This window comes from Paramisgurnus dabryanus, chromosome 16 (genome assembly GCF_030506205.2).
Source record: "Paramisgurnus dabryanus chromosome 16, PD_genome_1.1, whole genome shotgun sequence".
NCBI lineage: Eukaryota > Metazoa > Chordata > Actinopteri > Cypriniformes > Cobitidae > Paramisgurnus > Paramisgurnus dabryanus.
The window spans coordinates 20,619,815-20,638,755 of record NC_133352.1 but is presented as its reverse complement, the minus strand read 5'-3'; the positions used below and the strand labels follow the sequence as shown (position 1 = coordinate 20,638,755).

Below are 18,941 nucleotides of genomic sequence, written 5' to 3'. Positions count from 1 at the left end.
ATGAGAATAAGATTTCAAAAAAGGAATTCACAGGTTTGGATTCTTAACAATAACGAAAAGACCATCATTAACCAGTAAGCGGCAGTGTTGCGCTTTATTTAAAGTGGTACATTTGTAAATATGTAAATATTTTTTTTAAATATGATTAACAAAAACTTTTTAAGCTAAATTCATTTAAACTGAAAACATATGTATACCGAATAATAAAAAACTAAATAATTCCGTGAATCATATTCGCCTGTGCTTTGAGGAAAATGACGGTTGTAGTTTTTATCGTCATGTGCGCCTTTGTGAGTAGACGCCATAAAAACTACATTTCCCATAATGCCTTTTGTGCTGATTAAACATCCGTTTGCGGAAAGCGCTCTACTGGTTCTGCTGGACTGCAATCGGTCTTCCTCCCATAATGCAAGCTTAATGATTTGAAAGAGTACAGGTAAAGCTGACTTCAGAACAGATACCACACTTTAAGTGATTTCATTGTTTCCGGTTGTGTGTACGGAACTAAATGCGACGTTGTAGCATTTCAATTCGAGGTAAGTTGTGCGGTGTTGAAAGATATACGATTATTTATATGAATATATGTTTCAATCGAGTTTGATCTAGTCAGCTGCCGTCTGTTGGTCTCAGTGTATTTGTACTCTTGACTAATAAGTACAATAAACTTGGCTGTATAAGTTCTTGTTGCGAACAGCTGTAAAAATATGCTCGTTTTCTCCGAATTGGGAGGTCTGGATTTGTAATATTCTTTTTGAGGTAATGTTTTTGAAGCCGCTGTCCTCCATTTAAAGTGTATAATGATTATAATTTCTTCTTACAGAGTAATTTCCAGCATGATGTCTGAAGGTAGTTCGTTCATGAAAGGCATGGTCCTAGGGGGCATATTTTGTCTGGTGATGTCTCTGTTAGGAACCTTCAGTCCAGGACCTCAGGAGGATGGTCATCTCCACCATCATCTGAAACCTGTTGGCAAAGATGAACTTCAAAGGTTATCTGAAACCGAGATGTCTGACCTCACCTATCAGGTTCGAGTGTACTGTCTCATCATGGTCACCCCAAAGCTCCTGATTCCTTGGGCGACAGCCAATGACACCTGGAGCAAACACTGCGATAAATCTGTGTTTTATAGCTCAGAATCTTCTAAAGCTCTAGAGGCATTGGATCTACAGGAGCAGGATGAATGGGCTAGACTACGCAAAGCCATCTTACATGCCTATGAGAATGCCGGAGACCTGCGCTGGTTCTTCGTGGCCCGACCCACCACTTTTGCAATTATTGAAAATCTCAAGTATTTGGTACTGGATAAAGACCCAAGACAGCCCTTTTACATCGGCCACACTGAAAAGTCTGGAGAGCTCGACTATGTGGAATATGACGGTGGGATTGTGTTGAGTTATGAGACAATGAGAAGGCTGGTGGGGGTTTTTAAAGATGAGGAGAAATGCCCAGCGCGTAGTAATGCCTTGTGGAAAATGCCAGAAGAGCAGCAGCTCGCCACATGTCTGAAATACACCGGGGTGTTTGCTGAAAATGGCGAGGATGCACAAGGGAAAGAACTTTTTAATAAGAGAAACATTGCCTCTTTGATTTCTGACAGCATGGGCCAAAACCCAGCTGACGTTGTGGAGTCCTGTTGTTCTGATGTGGCGATCACTTTTAGCGACATGAGTCCAAGCCAAATGCAGGTCATGATGTATGGTGTCTACAGACTTCGGCCATACGGACACGAATTTCACGATTCTTTGACATTTTTTCCTCCTAAAGACTCAGACAATGACTGATTACTTTCTATGTTGTCTGGTTGTTACTGTGCCACGCATAATTCAAAGAATATTGGTTGTAATGGGTATTTTTTACACTAGGTGTAGGGCTTATGAGCTAAGGATTCTTGTACATAAGATGAAGGGGTTTCTGGCTAAATCAAAACCTGATCACTATTAGCAAAATGAAGGGAAAATGGATTGCAACAAGTTTAATTTAAACATGAGGGCCACAAATGGGCAATGTTTTGCACATAGCAGTACTACTAGTATGAAAATTAGTCCTTGATTTAGGATTGATAAAAGTATGAGATATGCACTATAATGCAAAGTGAAACATTCCAGATGTTGTACAAACTGTACGTGCAAAACATGGAATGTGCATTTAAAAAAAAAACAGGACGTGCAGGATAATGTTTAGTGAAAAATGTATATGATCTGCACCACTAACGTTAATTGTATATTATTCAGTATTTGACAGGAGCCCATTGATCCAGCTGTGTTATTATTTGTTGAAATGTTTGTTCTCTTTTTCTTTTGTTAAGAGTAATGGCAGGGAGGAAAGTTAAGTGATTTAAAGTCTTCTGGAACTGATGTGATCCTTATTAATGAATTTCTTATTGAATGATTTTGAGTTTAACCTCGGGTTTCCTTACAGTGTATGGCAGAGGAGTTTATTTATATAATCATTATTTCTTTATAAAATCATTGTGTTTTGAGAGTGTAATCCAAAAATGTATTATAGCATTTGATTACTTAAAATTAGTTTTGCATATATTTGCATATTTATAATTTAGCTGTATGGCATCATAAACTGGTTTGGGTTTTCTTGTCAAAGTTGTAATTTGCAATACTGTTCCAAATACTTTTCAGTAAACATCGGTGTTTGAAGATGTTCATTCCAGTATCGTTTTAATAACATTACTTAGACAAAAAATATTTAAAAATAAATGAGTGCTTTCCACATGACAGTGCTGTCAATGCAGTCAACTTACATTCTTGTTTTTATATGGAATTTGACATTTCATTAACCCCACTGATAGTCATTTATGAAATTGATAAAAGTTTGATAAGAGACTGATGATGCTGCCTTCTGTCTCTTGAGTTACTATTGTTATGCTCATGCAGACATCATGTCTGGATTTAATGTTAGCTAGAAATGCACCAATATATTGGCCAATAATCATTATCGATCAATAACTACCGCCCAATAGTTTAAAACAGCCGATAGTCATGGCCTGTCAATCAAAAGAAAATAGGAAAATGCAATGAATTTGAGCTCTGTGTACAAAAAAAAGTAAAGAAACATTACTAGTTTAATGTTCAATGTTAATGGTCATTATATGAATGTATAACATTCAGAACATCAAATTTTCAGAATTTAGTTAATATAACCACCAAACTATCGGCAGATATCAGTCTGAATAATCTGTATCGGTGGAAAATTGTAATAATGGTGCATCCGTTTTATTTGCCTATTATTTTATATGTGGTATTTTTGCCACTTTTTGATGTTCACGAAAGTTTTTGCACCTATTGTTGAATTTACACAGTGACAAAATTCTAAGTAATGCCTGATTTAGTATAAGTAAGCACACAAATATGCAGTATGCCATGCAGTCCAGCGTTGACACTTAAGTTTAACCATAATGTTTTACAAAATTAAGAATATTCAGCAAGGATAATTCTAGAATTCAGCTGGCCCTCAAAAGTTACGGTCTTGCCTTGAGCGAGTGAGACAAATATGCAAACACAGTTTGGCACATACATTGAGCTGCCATGGCACAATTCAACAGTTATTGTAGCATCAGACCATTTTAAATTTGAAGTGACTTCAATGCAGGTTTTATTTGTGAATTAAAATGGAGTTGCTGTCAAAGCATTCAGTATGATACACAGTTGAGTCCATATATGTAAACAGTAGATGGGCAGCCTGTTGACAAGGGGTCCAAATGATCCACACACTCGTGTCTGTCATTACTTGTATGTCTTCATGTGCCATAGTCCATCATTCAGATAGTGAACATTCTCGATTCCGATTCCCTTGTTTACTTTCTCTCTGTTCATAAAAACAAAACAGTACAAATTTGTAAACAATATTAGAGATTTTGTCCTATTCCAAGTAACAAAATCTATGTGCTCTCTATCAGCTTTCTATTTAGTAATCTCTATCGGTTACACAGAGCGTGTCCACATGAAGACTTCCAGATGGATCCAGTGTTTTGGGAGCATGAAACCTGTTTTTTTTTAAACCGGGTCTCAGAGTGAATAAATAAAAAAATACACCCTTGAGGTTCCTTGTGTACAGTTTATCTGTATAACCCAACTCAGACACCTCTACATCACATGACAGCAACAACAACGGCAGACTACATGCTTGTGTTTGTGCTGCAGAACGTTGTGTGCCTATTTACTGTGAACAACAAAACATTATGCACAACAACAATCTTTAAGTAATCAGTAAAGGCATCTTTTCCGTATCTCTGTGGCAGAATTACAGTGCCACATACTGGTCTGGCATTGTATAGTACATCGATTTGAGTCGGTTTCATGTGTACGCAGATATTTCTTGAGACAACACAGTGTTTACAGACTTTTCTTTTAAAACAAGGAAAAAAGATTGGATAGAGAAAGCTTGGCCTTAAACTGACACAATACTAAGAATAAAAGTGTGACTGAAAATATTTTGCCTTTAAAACTTAAAAATAATGTATAAACTAATAATGTAATGGACAAATCACCAAGTATAACTGAAATACATAATTGTTCAATATTTTTTGCATTCAAAACCCTTACATGTCGTCTGCTGACATCTTCATGACTCCCACACAGAGTGCATGCTGTTTACCTTCTGCCATTATGGCCTGGGAACAAATACTTAAGGAAAATAACTCACGCAACACATGTATTATTGAATTAACAGAACACTTCAATTCAGGGGCCTTATTTATAAAACTGTGCATAGGATCCTTAATAAAAGTCTACGTACGCACAAAGGCCAAAAATGTCATATGCAAGTGTGTGTACATGAATCATCCTCAGATCCCACCCTGCAAGCCCATTTTCCAATTAAATTTTTTTCTTATAGATCACAACCTTTGCGTGGGAACCTAAAAGGGCACGGTTTATAAATGAGACCCCAGGTACTTAAAAACAAAAATAATTTGAAAGTAAGTGGAGCAAAATCAGCTGTAAAGATACGACTACTTTGTCCGTTTCAGCAGGGTAGAGTTTGGCTCCTGGTGATGTAAGGCCTGGGCACATGATATTGGCTCCGCTCAAAACAAATTTGATGGCACCTTTATCTACTTGTTGGTGTGGTAGGATGAATGGATCTGTAGAAAAGATACACGATTGCCAGACATCAACTTACACAAAAGAATTACAAGTGAAACTAGTGTCATACTGCATAAGCTTACACTTTCTGACATATGCGTGAGCACTTGAAGCATTTTCTGAAGATCTCCCATCTACAAATAAAAATTACATTTGTAAATGTCTTACATTTGTGTAGAAGTCTGAGGGTGGGATAAAATGGTCCCTCTCTCTGTCTGAAGAAAAGCAGCTCTCCATTTACAGTAAGAATTTCAATATGCTCATGACTGTAAACAGAAAAAAACACACAGTACATCCCGCTGTAAAATCTGTTTTTCAGTACTACATTATATTCCTTATATCATGAATAAACCAGAACTCTTACCATCTCACAATTTTGACAGGGTCTTTTTTGGGCATGATTTGGTTGAGCCATTCATCGATGTTGGGAAACTGATCTATCAGCTGATTCTTTATGCCCTTAATTACAGACGTCTTCAGTTGAATACAGTTTGAAACATTCTCCTTCTCATCAAATCTATGATAACAAATATTATTTTGTTTACTAAGACAAAGAATGAACACATTCAGTGAGGCTAGTGTCCATAGATTACATATGTCTGTTGTCATTTTTGCATATTAAGTATTTCATATGATGGACTGCAACACAAAGAATCAAGATTTATAGGAATTTGTGACGTAGTATCACATAAATTCCCCCAATCAACAGATTAAGTAAAACAGCTCATATATTTTTGCAATCAGAGCAGACTATTGCAAACAAGAATGTATTTTGCATTTCAAATGTCACTAACGTTAAATGGAGCATCACTAATGAACTATGATAAAAGTGGGCTATGATGACCTGATAGTTAGCAGTGTGCTAACAAGTTAATGTCTTAAACATATAGCATACAGGAAGTAGGCTGTCATATTTAAAACGCGGCATGCTAGTAAATAAATCAGCTATCATCTCTACTGAGATGGAAAACCACCGAGTTAATGAACCACTCTATTAAAGGTAACAATGCTAAGTTGGGTTAGCTCGTGTTTCTGAAGCTGACAACGGCTCAAGCTTACTTTTTAAACATCCTTGCGGGGCGTTGTCGGTCACTCTCTTCTTCTTATTTGCGTTTCTTAAGCTCGTATTTGTAAAGTTTGTTTAACCAAGTAAATATGAACAATATATTCAGTTGAAGATGATTTGATTAAGTCCACGCTTCACTTCAATGGCAGGTGACTTCTGTGTTTACGACATTTACGACCGTAGTAAACGCTTTACGGCATTGGGCAAAACATGCGAAAAATACGAAAAATCTGACTTAATTTTTTTTTGTAACATGCCAAATTTATTTACTGTATACATCAAATCAAATGTGTTACATTGTGTATGAAAACATGTAAATTGTTAGCGCCATACGATTCCTTAGAGCTGTAGCATAGAGATGTCAGATTCAGTATCGGGATTGTGTTTTTGGTTTAATTAACGTTAATGATAGTAAGCTTAGTCTCCAAAAATACTATTATAAATACAATTTATAAAATAATGAACAATATTTGAATCATTTAATTAGATGGCCTTATTAAAACCGTATTCTCATTTTAAATGATAGTGTTATTTATATTTAAGGATGTATACTAACAACAATCTAATTTATCTTTGCCTAGAGAGCAGTGGTTCTCAAACTTGGCCCCAGATTAATTTGATAAAATACATCAATTTATCATAAACTCTATTTATTTATACCTTGGAAAAATAAGGCTACTAACCAACAGCAGTACACTGTATAATTTAATATGTTTAGTTTATTTTAAGTTTAGTAATGTTTAAATTTTTTAATACATTTTCTCTGGGGTGACCACGAAAGGATGCACCGTACACAAGGAGGGGCCACACACCAAAAAAAGTTTGAGAACCAGCTTACCAACATCTTTGGATAATCATTATCATTGAACAGAAGGAAAAGATCATGGAAACACATAGTTGTTTATTCTGAGGCAATAAAAACAAGCATACTTTTTCCAGACACTGGACAACTGTCCACTTAAGTATCATTTCTCAAAACACCATTTCCAAAAATTCCACAGATCCAGTGATGCCACACAGAGGAGTTTCTCAGTATATAGGCCTAATTGAGAACTTATATGAACTTGGAAACACTAGGATGATAAAACAGTGCTGTGCTTGTTCAAAGTTTCTGGAGAAAGATTTCACCTGCAATGTAGTTGAGTGTCAAACATCAAACTCGAGTGTAAAATGTATATACAAAATAAAAAGAGGAAGAAAGGCGAGAAGGTATAGGCAGGGAGAGGAAAACAAAAGGAAGATGTACAAGTTAGTGTTTAGCAGCGTTAACATTCCTACAAACAAAACAAGTGCTCGGTTTACCTAATCTTGGCACATAATGTGAAATTTCCAATCAGCCTCAATTGTTCTTTTTACCAATAACTCACATTCACAGAACATAAATCTCTTATGACCAACCGGCTGAAACTCTTTTAAGTTGTACAAAATTATTAAAAACTGGCAAAAAAAATCTGTTTTCGATGTTCTGGTACCTAATAGAACGCCAACTGAACAAATCTGGTTTTGGTTTTCTTTGCACAGGTGATAACTAAATATGTTAAGTTACAACTGCATGAAACACGAATGGAAAAAACATCATCATGCCAAAGACAAATAATAGCCATGGAACTAAGTCTGAAAATAAATAATTGTCTTTTTAAACTCGGGGTAATCCAATTCTTATTTAGAATTAATTTACCAAACTAAATATGAATTGTTGCTTTTGTTTTTAGCGTGAAATTTCATTCTGAGGGTGAAAAACAGTCTGACAAATCCATGAGAAAACTGATTCAGTTATTGGTCACGGGGATGAAGATGGTAAAGTGAACAAAAACTGGAACAAGAAGTTCCATGTACTAAAAGAAGTAAATGACAATACTGAGAATGGACTCCTCCTGTCATTTCTTCCATCCCTAATCTACCCCTTTTTATTTTCTAAGCAACATAATTGTACTGATTGGGGTTCTCCTTATCCCTTTCCATGTAGTCCCTGTCAATAAGCGACTCTATCCTCTTCTTTAGATCAGCAGGCTGAAAGCAGACAAAACAATATTGAATGTCAGTGACTGTTAGTACATTTCTGCATTAGTGTAGATGTATTTGTAAACAAACAGTGTTTATTCTTTTTCCATTAATGAGAAATTTATGTTTATTTTTTAGCGAAAGTCTACTGGATGATGCGTTTTGTAAATTTTTCATTTACATATACTACATAATACAAAGCAGGTTGATAACTGGTAAAGTTACACTTTGAAAACATTAATCATATTTTTCAAATTATACCTTGAGACTTCAATAGAAATGATTTTTTTGTGTGAATCAGAGGTATGTATAAATAATATAAAATATATATTATTATATGTAAATAATATAATATTACATAAATGTAATTGTTTGAGACCCCTCATTATCTGTAAACAATTAATGATGTGTTCACATTTGGATTGATTAAAACAAACTCAGGTGTGATTGCTCAGTTGGTGCGGCTCATTATGTGAATGCTGCCACCCAAACCTTCCTGCGTATCAAACAAGCGGACCAAGACCGCTTGAAAGGTGGGTCTCTGTCCGCTTCCAAATGCACTCTGGTTCAGTTTGACTAAAATGTGAAAGCAACATGGACCAAAGACATCTAAACTAACCAAAAACATGAACTGATAAGATTTGATTTAAAAACACACAATTTGTTAACATGGGAAGTGTGCGAATAGGATGGATGTGTCCCTGGCAATGTTTTTACTATTTAAACATTTATAAGCCCTTTTGACCTTATCCTTAAACCTTTAGGTACGGTTTGTTGTTAAAAATGCTGATGTGAATGCTAAGCGAACCAGGAAAAATTTTGTTTTTTGGTCCGGACTTCAAGAACCAAGATAAATGAACTACAAGTGTGAACACAACCCTTACACCCGTTTCACACATACTCCGTATGCAGTGCGTTTGCAGTGCTTATTGCAGTACGTATACGGTCGGATCCATCAAGCACCCATTGTGCTTTCACACATACCGTATTTTTCGGTCTATAAGGTGCAGTTTTTTTTCATAACTTGGCTGGTGCTGCGTCTTACAGTCAGGTGCGCTTTGTAAGTCAGTATGAATTAATTTAGCTGCTTCTGTAATTATGTAATTCAATGGATTCAGTAATGTGGGATGACGAGTATGCGAACTTCATGCTAGTTGGTTTGTTCGGTTAATTTAGCCTATTTAACCTTCCAGGTAAGTTCTGTGTGCTATGGTTTATCGTTTAAATAACTGATAATATTACTTTTAACATACATACATCTATTAAGCCTGCTGTTCTATCTTCTATTGTTTAGTTGAATAACTTGCCTTTCCAGATTAAATGTCTGTTCTTCGGCTTGGATTTTGTGAAATAATTTTCTAAATAAACGTGACGTCTAGTCCACTCACTGTGACTTATATGTGTTATTTCGTCTTAATGACGCATTTTTAAATAATGTGGCTTATATTCGGGTGCGGTTTATAGTCCGAAAAGTACGGTACTCTATTTGCAGTGCGCTGCCTACCGCTGCTTCTGCGTATAAAATTATCATTTGGTTGACACTTTGCGAGGGAAAGCGCATAAACAATAAAACAAAGCATCCTTTTTTTTAGGGATGCTCCGATTGAGCGGCCGATGATGCTTGCTAAGCTTCTCAATGAAATGTGAATACAGTGAAATTCCGCTACATTCAAAACCAGAGTGCACTCTTGTGCAGAAACTTAATATACGCTGCAGACGAAGAACAATACACACACAGTGTTGCCGAATTGGGCGGGTTCCTGTTCAATAGGATGGTTTTGAATTTGATTTTGCGGGTAAAAATTGGCTTGGGCGGGTGTGCAAAATTTGGGCGGGTTTGGGATCAGTTGGGCGGGTTTGAAATGTGCATTTTATAAGCTAATTTTTTCAGATTAAGTACGATATGTATCACCCTAGTTTTACTACAAATACCATGGTTTAAGGTTATTGTTGTGAGACCAGAGTAAAATTGTGGCTACTGTTGTTTTACTACAAATAAAAACTAAAAGACTATGTTAGTATAATTAAACAATAGTAAAAAATATATCATACTTTATGTATATAAATTTACAGTGAAACTGCTGCATTTTCATGTCAATCCAAGCTCATTTTAAAGACAAAACATGTGCTTTCACTTTACATCAGTGCGTGCAGTACAGTAAAAATAGACTCGCAGCATGCAGTACTGCAAAAAGCTCTAACCTGTTAACATGGGCACGTAAAAAATATGCACTGCAAACGCACTGCATACGGTGTATGTGTGAAACAACCATTCAATGCAATTGGTTCTTGATGTGTTTGCTCTCACCTTGACTGGGAATTTGAGTTGGTTGTACACCTCAGACACCAGAAGATTATGGCTAAGAGTCTTCCTCATCTTCATGATTCGAACGATGGCAGCATCGATTTGGTACTGACGGTCTTGGAATACTCTTTCTGTAGTGCTGGCCTGTTCCTCCACCTGTAAAATACATCAATCAAGCATGAGACCATGACTCTCCAAAACTTCTATTCTGATGGTCTAACTGTATTAAAATAAGGGATGTGCAGGACAGTACCGTTTCTTTCATTTGGATCTGGTTGATTTTAATCCTGAAGAGTTTGTGTCTGAAATCATCATTGCATGAGAACTTGTCTCCATCTTCCACATCTTTGCTCTTTGGGAGTTTGGTAAGAACACGTGCCTTTCCACAGGCTAATGACTGAAGGGTCCGTCTCAGCTCACTGTCCTCTGCAAATATTCATCTGTTATTATCCTCATGTTACTTTTTAACTGACATTATTGACACTTAAATTGATCCCATACCAATGCCTGTAGCCAGTTTAATGTCCTCCAGAGAAAACTCCTCCCCTTCATTAAACATAAGCAGTACTAATGTCTGAAACAGTGACACTTGGAGCTCTTTTTTTCCCTGTAAAGAAACAGCAAAAGTTTAATTACATTTTTTGTATCCTTAGTTGCAGTAAGAGTTGCAAATAGTATTATGCATTACCTCTTTAAATTCTGCCTTAAGCACGCAATGTCCTAATGTTGACTGCCACTGTAGTTTCCGTCCACTGTGTTTGCCCAGGTAAAATGTCTTGAAGATTTCCTGCAATTTTACCATCTGGAAAGTAAAGAGTAATTTTATTATTACTGCTTTATTTAAATCTGATCTCCCACGTTCCCATTTCACAATATTTGTATACTTACCTCTGGAGGGAGATGCACTTCCATGGGGATGTAAGTTGGCCAATAACCCATTGTGAGAATGTTCACTGTCAGCTCAATGTTCCCAGGAATATTTTGGCATTGGATGTGCTGAGGTAATTTTGAGAAGAAATGTGTAAATTATCAGCAGAAAACAAGAAAAATGACAAATAAACAAAATTATTACCTGTTTGAACTGGATCATAATGTCCTTTGAAAGCTCCATGTCTTTGAACATTCCTTCTAGTTTACTTGTAAATGCAGCTCCGCATTCTGAGAAAAAATAAATCAGTTTTGGTATATTCATGATAAAGATGTAATAGTTTTAATAGAGATGTAATTTACCATGCTTCAGTTTTGACAACATTGATTTCTCTGCATCTACAGAGGCACTTTTTCCCACTAGTAACCTCTTCGCTAAATCTTTCTTGTAGAAGGCCTCAAAAACATCTTTGCCTGAAAAACAAAAAAAAATCAAGTAAATGACAGAAAGATGATGACTAAAATTTTAAAAGACTTTAAAGAGAACATACAGTCGTACCATAAATGAACCTGAATATAATCATTATCTTATCCAACATTTTCTCAAGTTCCTCATCCGTTGCTTCCTTGTTCCCTGCACGGAGCTTTGAATCCACATATTTTGCTGTGCAATATAAATCACAACAAAATTATTATGCATCATTACCAATCAGCTGCAAACTTTCAAACATAAAATATGTGTGATAACTCACCAATGAGCTCTGCAGGTTTGTTTGGCCGTTTGTTGATAAAGGTCTCAAACGCCTCTTTCATGCCGTTTACAAATTTCTCATTCTTCATGAAGCAAACATCAATGATGTGATCGACTTTGTCTTTGAAATCCAGAAGCTCCTGGACCATTGTCTTGTCCTTCTCTGGGTTAATGACAATTGTGCTTCCAAATGCCTGAGGTGCAAAAAATAAGGCATTAAAATTGTATAACACAACTCAGGGTTCCCACACCTTAGTTAACTTCAAATTCAAGGACCTCTCAAGGACTTTCCATGTCCAATACCCTTAAATTCAAGGAATAAATGTGGGGACACATTTCAAGTGAGAGCAAGGTTATATCGTGTTACATTTTAAGATACATTGTTACAGTTCTCTTTCGAGGATAGTCGCGCTGCGTCACTGCGGTGACACTTTGGGGACGTCTCCAAGGGTAAGTGCGTCTAAATGTGTATATCAAATTCAACCAATGGTGAGGCTTAATGATAAAGACAGGGTGATGCGGGAGCCAGGAAGTATATCGCTATATGAAATATTGCCAAAGACGGTGTTACAGGGACGCAGATGTATAGCAAGGGAGACGCAGTGTCTCGTTCCCTTCTCATGGAACAACAGTTACATACGTAACCAGAGACGTTTTCAACACAAATATGCAAAAAAGCATCTTGGTATAAATCAACATTTGCATACAGAAAATATAAGCATTTACAGCGAACAGTTAAGCATGTGTGCTTTGTCTAGAATTTGTATGATATTATCCTACACTACACTACGGGGAATAATATGGATTTTTGAACTTATTCAAGCAAAATAGATTCAAGCACTTTTAATGCCCTTTATCTATGTATGTATTTTTCAAAAATCTTCCCCCCAAGATTCACAAACTTTCATGGATTTCAAGGACCCATGGGAACCCTGACAACTTTTTTAATCACAAAACAATTTCTGTGTAGAACAGACACTTGCTACACTTTGGTTTTGTTCTATACTTCTGCTCCAACGCGCAACTACACATGCAAGATCGCTGGTAGGCAATGTCCACAGGCATGTTGTTTTTACCTTGATAAATGGAAATGCATATGAGCAAATACGATGCTGATTTGTTTTGACCTGTGGGACCTACTTAGAACTGTCGTGTTATTGCGTTTTTGCAGAGGTGCGCATCAGACTACGCAGAGCTATGAAGCCTATGGTGTAGGTCTTACGCGTAACTACAAATCACCATTTAGTGTGATGGTGTTAATAGTCACTTGGTTTTTCTGCTCACCTTGATGTACTCGATCCAATGCTGCAGCAGAACCTGCACGCCACCCCGCACACGACTGAAGAGCTGATACAGCAGAGACAGATCCTGAATACGGTTCTCATCCAGCAGGGTATTCAAACCTAGTGTTACAGAAGAAAACATCACAATTTCATTTTGAAAGTAAAACCAATTCCTAGCACTTTAAATAACAGAGTTGATAATAATCTGATACCTTTCTGAAGTATTGCTGTGAGGTGTTCTCCAAGTAGTTGCTTTTCTACTGTGGCAATGAGGGGTTTTCTGAAAATGAAGAAAACAGGCATCATTCACATGTCAAACACTTTCATTTCAAAGGAAGGCTGTTTCTGATTGTTACTGCAAGCATACTGTGTGCTCTGGTCCAAGTATGTAATGACTCTGTCAGCCTCCTCTTCTAAACGTTTATTAACATGATGAAGATACTCAGGCACCTGCAAAGAAAAAGACAAATCCAAGTCTCAATATATCATCAGTTAGAGAGGTTTATTCATGCAAGTAAGTTCATTTTTAGTTTTCTCTGTTTCACTGAACCTCACCTCTCTCTCCTGCATAAGCCTCTGGCCCTCTGCAGCATACAGTCGATTTGTCTCTTCCAGAAAACGTTGCTCAAACGAATCTTGATAAATCTGTCAAAACACGAGCAAAGGTATTAATACAACAATTCCACTAAGAGGGTACGACCACATAGTTCTGATGTTAAAATATTCCATCAAAATCTTCAGGCCATTAATAACAGTATCTCTATAAAATTTACATTATTTTACTTGACCAAAATTAAACTGGACAGGTAAACCCATCTATCATAATGTTTTAAATATTAACATTGCGATTGATTGATCTATTGTGGTCAGAGAACCATTCAATATTTGCTCCAAACAAAATATAACTGTGCTTTCAAAAGAATTTTATAACACACATCTACCAATGTTGTTTAAAGAAAAGTTTTTTGCTTAAAACAAGCAAAGCTCTTACAACAAAATTTGTGGCATGATAATGAATAATTGCAATAATTGTTATGTAGCTTTTTTTATTGTAATATTATTTAAAAAATTATGTATCAAACTGTATAATTTATAATTTTAAAGGTGGCACTTCTATTATAGAAACAGAAATGTATCACTAAAATTCATTTGTGTGGAAAATTCAAAAAGTTTTTTAAAGGAAACTACACATTTTTTATATTTTACTATGTTCTTACCTTAACTTAGATGAAATAATACATCCCTGTCTTTTTTCAATGCGTGCACTTCATCTTTGTACAGCGCATCATGAATGTGCTAGCATTTAGTGTAGCCCATTCATTCCTTAGGATCCAAATAGGGATGAATTTAGAAGCCACCAAACACTTCCATATTTTCCGTATTTAAAGGGATAGTTCGGCCAAAAACGATACTAAACCCATGATTTACTCACCCCTAAGCTGTCCGAGTTGCATATGTCAATCGTTTTTCAAACAAACACATTTTCGGATATTTTAGAAAATGTTTTAGATCTTTCAGTTTATTAAATGTAATGTTACGGGGTCCACCCATAGTCCACGACCTTCAAGTCCAAAAAAAGTGCGTCCATCCTTCACAAATTAAATCCAAACGGCTCCAGGATGATAAACAAAGGTCTTCTGAGGGTAATCCGTGCGGTGTTGTTGTAGAAATATCCATATTTAAAATTTTATTAACGTAATTAACTACCTTCAGGTAGCGCCGCCATCTTAGTCTCATCCGCATTCAGGATGAGAGCTTACGCAGCGTACGGATGTTTCTCTGCTGCTGCTCTGTCCCCCCGCCCTCTGAATTTGTCATACGTCACTAAGAAAAGTGCGTACACTACGCTAATACTCTCTCCTGAGTCTAAGATGGCGGCGATACCGGAAGGTAATTAATTACGTTAATAAAATTTTAAATATGGATATTTTTACAACAACACCGCACGGATTACCCTCAGAAGACCTTTGTTTATCATCCTGGAGCCGTTTGGATTTAATTTGTGAAGGATGGACACACTTTTTTTGGACTTGAAGGTCGTGGACTATGGCTGGACCCCGTAACATTACATTTAATTAACATTAAATATACATTTGTGCCATCATACTTACTCGTGTAACTACTCATGTAACAGTCTTTAAATAGGGAAAACATGGAAGTGTTTGGTTGCTTCTAAATTCATCCCTGTTTGGAGCCACAGGATTGAATGGGCTAGACTAAATGCTAACACATTCACGACGCGCTGTACAAAGTTGAAGTGCACGCATTGAAAAAAGACAGGAATGTATTATTTAGTTTAAGTTAAGGTAAGAATATAGTAAAATATTGAAAAACTGTGTAGTTTTCCTCTAAGCATCCTTACAGCTTGACCTGTATGAGGAGCTCAGATGCAAAAGCGCCTAAATGCCATTTCCATCCATGCTTTCGGGACATATTCATCAAATACTTTCTTCAAATTCATTTAATCCCAGGTTTAGGAAATACTTGTTTTTTTGCAGGATCCATTAAAAAAATAAATGCTAATTTACAAGAAAACATGTCAGACATACTTAGAGGGTTTTGCATCTGAGCTCTTCATACACACTTTTAACTAAAATGACAAAGACGATGACCTAACCTGCAGATCTGAAAGCATGCTTAACAAACTCCTCAAGAGACTACGGTCCACAGCCTCTCCGTTCCGCTCTCTTTCGATAAGAAGCAGAATCCCATCGATTGTCTTACTTTGCACCTTTAAGTCACTGATGATATAGAAACGAAACAACTCCAAACCCATATCCCTGCAAGCAAAACACAAAAGCATCTTTCATTTCCAGTTAGAAAAACAGGCTTAAGCAGAAAACAAGAGTGACTGTTCAGATTCAATTTCTTGCCAAAGTGAATACTCACCAGATTGACGGCAGCATTGAATTTTGTAAAACATATGTACGATCCAAAAACAAAAATATACTCCTTATCATGATCTACAAAGACAAGAATGAGAATGTTTCATATTAAAAGTAACTTTGTCAAACAGAATAACTAGACAATGAAGAGGCTCAAAATATACAATTTGATAACAAAGCATCGTCTATTATACCAACCATTTGTCTGCAGTGATCTTGCCAACATTTGTCTATTTTCTTCAGAAAAAGAACACTGTCTAGGGCATCCGTGAAATAAGAGTTAAGAAATTGTTTTATACATTAAAATCAAGCTTAACAGTCTGAAATTAGACAGTAAATGCATTAGTTACAGCCTGGCTGCCGAGTTTACCTCACTTTTACTGTTGTTTGGATGGTTGGGTTACCTTTATACTTTAAAATACAGTTAGAAACTCAATACACATTTACGACAAACTAAAAGGATATTCTCTGAACTGATCAATCTGTGCCTTGATATGATCTTCACAGACCACTCTGAGCTGTTTATAGAGCTTGGCAGAGATCTTGTGCGAGCACAGGTTTTCAACAGCCTAAAAAAACAAAGCAGATAAATACATAAGATGATCTTAATAACATTTTTGATTTAAAAAAATAAAAAAAAACAGTGACTATTAAAGCATTATGTACCTGATAAAGCTCCTCAAGATTGTATTTTATTGAAGTGCTGTTCTGTATGGCCTCCACTGCTTCCTTTAGTTTCTGCCAGGTCTCATTTGTGTAATTCTCTGGTAATTTTGGCTTTTCTGATAAATAAAAAATATGAAACAAAAGTTTGTGTAAACAAAGAGCAAACTGTAAAGTGATACAATCATCATAAGGTTTTGATTTTGTTGACATTGTTTAACGTAATATACTAACTATCAACAGCAGTGATATTTATAGCAAAAGTATTGATAAAAATGTATATAGAGGAAAAACAGCAAGCACATGAGACTGATATTCAAGTTTTTACTGTTGTACTAAGAAAGTGGTTGTCTCTCAAAACCTAGTAGGCATTGGCAAGCCCAGCATTGTTTGGCATCGCAGAGATGCGACGAAATCAAAACATGTTGCTTATGTAGGCATATGACTTGGTTTTGAGACACATCCAATGTTTTTTCAAGATGATGGGACCCCAGATATATTCATAAACAGCTCAGCCAACTTTCCTTACCTTTGAAGTTCTTGATAACAAGTTTCTTCGCAGCACCGGGTTTACTGTTGGAGAAGGTAGCGGAGCCTGCAGACTTGGTGAGTCCGTTAGCATGATGCCCTACACCTCCGGCCAGGAACACGTTTTTTGCCTTTGAACAAGATGCAGAAGGATTACTCGAGTCCTCGGCCATCTTCACATCCAGCCCGATCAAATCCAGCGGGTCCTCAAATCTCAACTTCTTGCTGTGTTGCTGTGAAGTAGTGGAAGAGCAGGACGTGGTGGTGGATGAATTGCAAATGGCTTTCGGAGACGAAGATATTGAATCAATGTCTTCTTTCTCGGAGCTGTTGATTTTTCTCTTCTTTGAAGACGTTAAGCTGCTATCGTTGTGAACATCAGAAGCTGCCGGTCTGGGCTCTTGGGCTGGCGGTGGGGGATTAGGGGAAGGTAAACCTGTTGGAAACATGAAAAAAGAAATACTAAATCAAATAGCTAATCTACTAATGCTACGATCCCTGGCGTGGACGCTTTATATTCTTCGGTCTCGGTCGGAAAGGTCCAACCTCACGGCTGCGTGTATGATTAAGGTGAAAGGGGGCTTAATTTGAGAAGTGTAGCCCCACTTGGACCCTTCTCTGTTCTTGTTATTGCCAGCAGAGGAAAGATGGTTGAATACTGCTTCCTCTCTCTCTCTCTCTCTCTCTCTCGAGCGCGCTCCCGAGCGGCGCACACAGTCTGAGGGATTTCTGGCACGTTTTAGCAGATAGCTGTTTGTGTTAACGCATTCTGGCACACGTTGTCTCTCCGCACGAGAAATATGATGGTATTTGAAGTTTGTGTAAAAGTCCGCGGGGAAACAGTAACTTTTCTGAGAGGCAACGCTGACCCGCCGGAAGTACTTACGACCGTTGGTGTACGCAGCTGCTGTTGGTTAAGCGGCACAAGGCCTAACATGTGACGTCGTCCAGCAGGGGGCGCCAAACACCTATCAGATAGGTAGGCCGTTTCTCAATCCGAAGGCTGCAGACTGCGGAGGTCGCAAATGCAGGCGGCATACGTCATCAGGACTGGTTTATTTAAATTAACTGGGTATAACATTCGCAAGTCATGAGCATATAACAACAATTTACAATTAACTAAGAATAATAGTCAACATTATAATTGTTAATGTTCTGAAATAAGACGTATGCAGCCTGAAAATACGACCTCCGGAAGCTACAGCCTTCGGATTAAGATAGATTGATTGATAGATTGATAGATTGATATGATATATGATATGATATTTACATATTTTCTGTCTAAATATATATTTAGACAGACTATAAATATAATATATTTAAAATTGTACCTCTTTCGTCTATCGTTTAGTTATTGGACTTCTAAAATGACACTTTATGTTAAAAAAACACAAAATACACAATAAGCTTCTTAAAATGTCTGTGAGGTCGTTGTGCAAACTCTCTGATAAAAAAACTCTCTGATCAACTGCTGTGATTAGCTCATAACTAAACGC

The 18,941-nt window shown here is 36.8% G+C and overlaps 3 protein-coding genes across 4 annotated transcripts; 1 reads left to right on the top strand and 2 right to left on the bottom strand.

Moving 5' to 3' along the window:
* Positions 1-341: 341 nt before the first annotated feature.
* c1galt1c1 (C1GALT1-specific chaperone 1) lies at positions 342-2,651 on the top strand. 2 transcript variants are annotated; one of them, XM_065271958.2, is made up of 2 exons: positions 342-536; positions 821-2,651. In XM_065271958.2, the coding sequence occupies exon 2, from the start codon at positions 834-836 to the stop codon at positions 1,779-1,781; it is 948 nt and encodes a 315-aa protein (XP_065128030.2). In that variant the 5' UTR covers positions 342-536; positions 821-833; the 3' UTR covers positions 1,782-2,651. The 2 variants fall into 2 exon arrangements, with proteins under 2 accessions (XP_065128030.2, XP_065128031.2); XM_065271959.2 differs by having other exon boundaries at positions 369-436.
* A 924-nt stretch (positions 2,652-3,575) lies between these two features.
* mcts1 (MCTS1 re-initiation and release factor) lies at positions 3,576-6,336 on the bottom strand. Its single transcript, XM_065271961.2, has 6 exons — positions 6,156-6,336; positions 5,461-5,613; positions 5,265-5,362; positions 4,962-5,095; positions 4,557-4,624; positions 3,576-3,819 (listed from the first exon to the last, which is right to left on the bottom strand). The coding sequence occupies exons 1-6, from the start codon at positions 6,164-6,166 to the stop codon at positions 3,738-3,740; spliced, it is 546 nt and encodes a 181-aa protein (XP_065128033.1). The 5' UTR covers positions 6,167-6,336; the 3' UTR covers positions 3,576-3,737.
* A 707-nt stretch (positions 6,337-7,043) lies between these two features.
* Positions 7,044-18,366, bottom strand: cul4b (cullin 4B). Its single transcript, XM_065271952.2, has 20 exons — positions 17,447-18,366; positions 16,921-17,036; positions 16,720-16,823; positions 16,453-16,522; positions 16,259-16,332; positions 15,987-16,149; positions 13,925-14,014; positions 13,737-13,819; positions 13,582-13,649; positions 13,371-13,489; positions 12,088-12,280; positions 11,895-11,999; positions 11,699-11,809; positions 11,541-11,626; positions 11,357-11,464; positions 11,157-11,270; positions 10,970-11,075; positions 10,722-10,894; positions 10,472-10,624; positions 7,044-8,172 (listed from the first exon to the last, which is right to left on the bottom strand). Exons 1-20 carry the CDS (start codon positions 17,892-17,894, stop codon positions 8,077-8,079), a joined length of 2,580 nt encoding a protein of 859 aa, XP_065128024.1. The 5' UTR covers positions 17,895-18,366; the 3' UTR covers positions 7,044-8,076.
* Between the last annotated feature and the right edge of the window lie 575 nt (positions 18,367-18,941).